Genomic DNA, 6,578 nt, shown 5'->3' on the forward strand with positions numbered 1-6,578 from the left:
AGTATAAGGGGTGGGGGGCTATGCATACTGGGGGGGGTCAGTGCAAGGGGGGGCTGTGCCTGCTCCCCAGAGGGTCGATACAAGCAGTGGGGGGCCATGGATTCTCCAGGGGGGTCAGTGGAAGGGGGGGCCGTGCATGCTGGGGGGGGGTCAGTGCAAGCGGTGGGGGGCCATGGATTCTCCGGAGGGGTCAGTGCAAGGGGGGGCCGTGCATGCTGGGGGGTCAGTGTAAGAGGTGGGGAGCCATGCATGCTCTATGCAAGGGGGGGCACATGCTCCAGGGTGGGTGTCTATGCAAGGCGTGAGGGTGGGGTCAATGGAAAATGTGGGTGCCCGGATTCCTGGGTTCTCACTCTGCCCTGTCCCCGCAGGTACTTCCGGCCCCTGCACACCCTGCTCTCCGGCTCCGCCGTGACCCTCGTCTTCGTCGCCTTCGTCTGGGCGGCTGAGAACAAGGCCCCGATTCGGCGCTTCCGGCGCAGCTACCCCGGCGCCAGCCTCCTGGCCGTGCTGGGGAGCGCCTACGGCCTGGTGTCCCTCTTGGGGGGCTCGGGGGTCTTCCTGCTGACAGTCACCCTGCCCATCTCCAGTGAGTGTGTGGGGGAGGGATGGGCGGTAGGGTGGGGGGTTGAGGCAGGGTTGATGGGGGTGTGGCGTCTACGGGGTCGGGTTAAGTAGGGCCTTGGGAATACTGTGGGGCAGGGTGGAACAGAGGAAGAGGGCCAGGTTTGCTGGGGTGGAATTTGGGGGTGGGGACGCATGGGGTAGCAGAGATCAGGGAGGTGGGGTTGATGGGGGGGAGTAGGGGCAGGCAGGGGGCGAACACAATGCATGCACTGGGGGGAGTCAGATCAGTGGGTCACATGCTGTATACTGGCCGGGCAAGGGGGTGCGCGGCTGCTGCTTCCTTGCTGGCAGATCCATGCATGCAGCCCCCACAATGGAGGCGTTCTCACGGGCGGCCGGCAGGGCCGTTCCCTCAGCCTCCCTGCTGCGGGCGGTTGCATCTTCGTGGCACGGCCGCTGCAGCATCCGCCCATGCAGGGGCTGCGCTCTGGGGGGCGTGCTGCAAGCGTGGGGCAGTTGCATTTTAGATGCATTCCCGCTGCGGCAGCTGTGCACGCCGGGGCAGCGTGGGCCGCTCCGTACCAGCCGCAGCATCCACGCGCGCTGCAGGCCCCTGCGTTTTAGCCGCAAGAGCCATGCGGGCCGTCACCGCCCTGTTGCATCGGTTGCAGCAGCTGGTTACATGTTAGATGCACGTCCGCCGATGCAGACCCGCACGCTGCTGCGTCCTTTGGCCAGTGGGCGGGGACATGGCGCATGCATTCTCGCTGCAGCATCCATGTGTGCAGTCCCTGATCTGGTGCTGCTTTTGCTGTGGAAGGTTGCCTGCAAACGCTCCCCGCATGCAAACGCTGCGGCATGGCAGATGCATTCGGACAGCCGCATCCACGCATGCGAGCGGCGGCAGGGGGTAGCGACTTGCCGCCTTGCTGTGTCGCAAGACCTGGGTTGCGGGGGCCTGGGGCAGTTCTTAGCAAGCGCCGGGGATGCTTTCAGCCCCCCCACTTTCTCGCTTCCTTCTCCTCCCCCCTCCCCACTTGCAGTGATTCTCATCCACGCCTCCTTTCGCCTCCGGAACCTCAAGAATAAAATCGAGAACAGGATCGAGAGCATTGGGCTGAAGCGGACGCCCATGGGGCTACTGCTGGAGGCGATGGGCCAAGAACAAGAAGCTGGCTCTTAAGGAGCGAGCCGGGCCCCCCCCCCCCATCTGTCCTTCCCACCAGCCCCTCACCGTTGCCTCGGGCCTGCGCTTCGCTACTCTCCTACACGCCCGCTCGCGCTACCGCGAAGATGCAGCGTCCCCCTGAGTCGAGCCAGGGCCTTGAGGTTGGAGTAGGGGAGGGGATGAGCTATGGCTAACCTGTGGAACTACCTGCCACATGATTTGATACAGGGGACCAGATAATTTAGGCAGGGAGAAAGGGCTATAGTTTACATGTGGAACTACCAACCACATGATTTGACCCAGAGGCCTGGAGAGCTTAACAGGAGGAGGATGAGCTGTGGTTAATCTGTGGAACTACCTTCCACATGATTTGGCACAGGGAAGAATGGCCTGTGGTTAACTTGTGGCACTACCCCACCACACGATTTGACCCAGGAGCCCAGTGAGGGGCTGAGAGCTGGGTAATCATTTGAATGACCAGGGGCATGGGGAATTTAGCAGAGGAGAATGGGGGGGGGGGGTTAACCTGTGGAACTACCTGCCACATGATTTGACCCAGGGACCCACCCCCTAGGTCTGTTTATGTAGGCCCTATCTAAGTACCCTGTTTATACGGCAACAAAAGAAACAAGGGGCTGTAATACTGGGAGGGTTGGGTCAGTGGGAAGGGGTGTATTCAAGGGGGACCCCGAGGGGGCACTGAGGATTCAGTGGGATGCTGCATCTGGCACTGAGTATTTATCCACAACTCCTCCTATTTATTTGAGGAGCAAAAACAACGTCTAATAAAACTTCTGTGCCATTTCTTGCTATAAACACTTGCATAGCTTTGAGGAGGCGGGAAATGGGGCACAGGGCCTTCCCCCTCTAGGGGGCGCTGGCTCGGATATGGCCCCAGGATGTGGAGTCTGGCTGGCTCAAGGGGGCAGGGAATGGGGCACGGGGCCTTAACTTATGTGGGGGAAAAAGTCCCCAATTCCCTGTGAATTCAGGGGAATTTTAACCAAGTTTTCCACACCTCCCCCCTGGAGAAAAAACATTGGCGAACTCCAAAAACACTTTTTAAAAAACCCTGGAATCTATTCCCCCATAGTTCACAGGAAATTAATCCAGGTTTCTCTCTCTCTCTCACACACGCACACACATGCAAAATCTCCCAAAACCTGGAAAACAAAGACCGCGTCATCCCCCCCCCCCCTTTTTTTTTTTAATCCCATTGGTTTTCCATTCCCCTGCCCCTCTTGTGGTTTATTGGGGGGATAAAAGCTGTGGATGAACAATGAATAAATCCCCTGGAAGAATCCAGGTTTTCTTTTACCCCATAACTGGGGGGCATTTTTTACTTGGTTTATATAGGGTCTCCCAAAGCCACTAGAAGGAATCCAATGGAATTCAAAGTTCTGCTCTAGGAATTATTGGGGGTCCGTTCTCTGGCCTGTGTGAGACGGGGGGGGTCAGACTGGAGGATCACACTGGTCCCTTCTGATGTGAGATGTAACTGACCCAAGGAAGTACATTTTTACGTTAATCTGTGGAACCCCTTGCCTCATGATTTCCCGCAGAGGTTTTTAGCAGAGTTCCGTATAGAGCCAGGGGACGAGGAGAAAGGCTGCTGTTATACACACGAGGTCAGAGTGGTCCCTTCTGAAAATCTGGGACATCCCTGCCCCAAAATAAAATGAAAACCAGCAAAAAAAAATTCCCAACAGGGCACTGCCAGAGGCATTGGTGGTAGGAGTGGGATCCCTGGTAATTTGCTGGTTTTGGGGGGAGAGGGGCAGGGCCAGGCGCACACTATATGCCCTGCTGGGAGGGGGCAGTTAATGCCCCATTTGGAGGCAGCGAGTGGCTCACGCCTTTGCAGCATCAGTCACACACAGAACAGTTCACACCTCTGCGAGCGACCAGTTCAGGCTTTCTGCCGACTCAGGCAGCGTCACTTCAAACGCTGCTATGGCACAGCTGTAGCACCTCAGTGAAGACTCTCTAAGCCGCAAGCGCTCTCCCATAGTTAATCCACCTTCTCGAGCGGCGGTAGCTATGGCGACGGGAGATGTTCTCCCGCCAACCTAGCACAGTCTACATGGGAGGTTAGGTCGGGGTAACTATGTTGCTCGGGGGGGGTGTGAATTTTTCACACCCCTGAGCAACACACAGTTATACCAATTTAGGGCTGTAGTGTAGACCTGGCCTAAGGACAGTTCATACCTCTGCAAGCGATTGGCTCAGGCTCTCTGCAGACCCAGGCAGGGATCAGTTCCCCCCAGGGCAGTTCACACCTCTGCAAGCAGTCAGCTCGGGCTCTCAGTAGACCCAGGCAGGCATCACATTTTGAGACATTTTTCCCAAACCGTAAGGGTCAGAAATGGCCTTTCCCCCCTCCCCGATAGCCCAGGCTCCGCTCCCGCCGGCGCGCCCCCCTGCCCGCCCCCAGCCAAGCCACCACACCACAGCCTCGCCTTTGCGATCTGTATTATACAAACCCCGTTCTGCACAGTGACCAGTTTGACATTCGCCAAAGAAATTCCCGCTACAATCCACGCGCTGGGAACGGGACAAAGTCAAGGCCCAGAGCAGGTCGCAGGCTGGTGCCCGTCGCTACTACCACGTGGCTCGGGGAGCCGGGTGTGCACGCGGGGGGGACGGCACCTGGGGAGTAGAGTCCCCGTCCCCCCACCCCAGTTCCCCCGAAATAAAATCCAGTAGGAAAAAAGAAAAGAAAAAAGTGACTTTCTTGTTTCGTGTGCAACTTTGAAAGGAAAATCCACCGGACGCCGGCCAGGGCTGGAATGTCGAGAGTTTGAGTTCGTTTCCTAAATGAGCCGGACGGGGGGGGAGGGGTATGAGGGGCTCACTGGATGGGGGGCAGGGAGCATCTCTCTAGGTTTGGGGAGGGGGATGTGGTGCTGGGGGAGGAATGGCCAGGTGCGGGGGAGGGAATATGGGGGGTGGGGTCAGGGAACTGATAGGGCAGGGCAGGGGGCTGTCTGTCCAGACTTTTAGAAGGGGGAGGGTTTTTTGGAGGGGAGGAGGCGGTTAGTGCCGGTGGTAATGGGGGTTCAGTAGGTGGCATCTCCCCCCCATCCAATCCACCTGATGCCACACACACCCCTGTCCAGCAGGGGAGTGTCCCCCCACCCTGCGAGGTTAACCCCTGGCTGTCCCTGCCCACCCCAGGAGGTCAGACCAGCGTCCCTGGGGGGTGTCTCTCCACATCCAGGGGGGGCCCCAGGCCGGGGGAGGGGGCGCTGGGCCCGTCCGGGTAGAGGAGGTCTGCGAAGGGTCTGCAGGACAGAGGCAGAGAGAGCGACAGACAGACAGACGGGGGGAGAGGGAGAGAGACAGATGTGGGGGGAGAGACCGGGGCGGGGGGAGAAGAGAGAGAGAGATTAGCCAGAGGAAGGGATGGGGAGGATTAAGTCATAGCAGAGAGAGTCACCCTTCCCCGGATGCCTGGGTCCCTTGCTCCCTTCCCCACCAACACCTGGGTCCCCCCCCCCCCGCAATCCGGCAGCAGAGCAGGATGCCTGGGTCTCTTCACCTTAAATCCCCCCGCACACACACATACTCACTCCCGGACGCCTGGGTCCTTTCCCCCCCAACGCTGCCCATGGAGGAGGGGCGGGGAGCAGCTGTCGAAAGGCCGACCCCTAGCAAGAGACGCGAGCCTCCCCTGTCCCCCAAACACCCCCCTCTAGCAGGTGTACCCCTGCTGTGGGGGAGCAATGGGGGGGCTGATTGGTCCCCTAAGCCCCCCAACCTTAAATCAGGGCTGCCAGCCCCCCCGGCGCCCATACCTGCCCTGCAGCGGCTGCCCAGCGTAGCTCAGCGAATGGGGCAGGTAGCCTCCCGTCTCCGGCCGGGGGTGGGGTTCGGGCCAGCCACGGGGGGGGCCCCCTCTCCTGTCCCGGGGTGGGGGCGGCCCCGCTCCCCCAGCGTTACGCAGGTACCAGTTCCGGAGCCCCTCCAGGGCCAAGGCTTTGTGGACGGCCCGGGGCGGGCGCAGGGGGGCCGGGGGAGGCTGGCTCTGGGGAGGGGGCCCGCAGGACTTGGCGCGTCCCGCCCGGCGCGGCAGGGGGCTGTCGGGGTACCCCCAGCCGGGAGGCGGGGGGGCGTCACGGCGTGAGAGGTGGTCCCCGGCCGGCCAGCACTGGCGCTCCAGGTAATAGTCCAGCAGGATCTCAGCGTAGGGGGGCCGGGGGGGGCCGCGGAAGGGGGGGTCTTCAGGGGGAGCCCCCCGCTCGATCAGGGCCTCCGAGCTGTTGCTGCGGCGGGTGCGGGCGGCGAAGGCCGGAGGGGCCCGGTCGGCGCTGGGGTCCCGGCTGGGGGGGCCGAGCTGGGAGTCCTGGCTCCCCGACCACTGGCGGGGGGCTGGGGGGGCGTCCGGCCTGGGGGGGGAGGCAGAAAGAAAAGGGAGGTTAGTGAAGGGTGGAGTATAGCAGGCACCCCAAATTCAGTACCCCCAACGTGACCCCCAGAGCCCCCCCAAATCACCCCCCCAGTCCCCAAACCCAACGTCACTGCCCCACCTGGACAGGCCCTGTCCAACTCCCGCTAAGCAAGACAGGACCCCGCGCTCTGCCCTCGGATGGGAGACCGAGGGGTGAAGCAGAGACTCAATGGGGGGTGACGGGCTGCGGGGGTCAGGTGGGGGGCTGGGCAGGGGGCGCTCTGCCTGGGCAGGCAGGGCCGGGCACTGTGGGGCGGGGAGTCTCTAGGGGGCGCTCTCCCCGGCAGGGCCGGGCGCCAGGGGGCGGGGAGTCTCTAGGGGGCACTCTCCCCGGGCAGGGCCCGGTGCCGGGGGGTCTCTAGGGGGCGCTGTCCCCGGCAGGGCCGGGCGCCG

General features: G+C 61.8%; 2 protein-coding genes across 2 annotated transcripts in view; one reads left to right on the top strand and one right to left on the bottom strand.

Annotated features, from left to right (window-relative positions):
• Nucleotides 1-172: 172 nt before the first annotated feature.
• PRAF2 (PRA1 domain family member 2) lies at nt 173-2,414 on the top strand. Its single transcript, XM_026660919.2, has 3 exons — nt 173-189; nt 372-589; nt 1,611-2,414. The coding sequence occupies exons 1-3, from the start codon at nt 173-175 to the stop codon at nt 1,748-1,750; spliced, it is 375 nt and encodes a 124-aa protein (XP_026516704.1). The 3' UTR covers nt 1,751-2,414.
• A 2,396-nt stretch (nt 2,415-4,810) lies between these two features.
• Nucleotides 4,811-6,578, bottom strand: part of CCDC120 (coiled-coil domain containing 120) — a 5,249-nt gene continuing 3,481 nt past the window's right edge. Inside the window, exons 8-9 of the mRNA XM_029913763.1 lie at nt 5,533-6,123; nt 4,811-5,019 (exon numbers count right to left, since the gene is read on the bottom strand). Coding sequence (XP_029769623.1) covers nt 4,917-5,019; nt 5,533-6,123 — 694 coding nt within the window. The 3' untranslated portion in view covers nt 4,811-4,916. The remainder of the gene's footprint in view (nt 5,020-5,532; nt 6,124-6,578) is intronic.

Source organism: Terrapene carolina, unplaced genomic scaffold (assembly GCF_002925995.2).
Source record: "Terrapene carolina triunguis isolate 2854851 unplaced genomic scaffold, T_m_triunguis-2.0 Scaffold848, whole genome shotgun sequence".
Lineage (NCBI taxonomy): Eukaryota > Metazoa > Chordata > Testudines > Emydidae > Terrapene > Terrapene triunguis.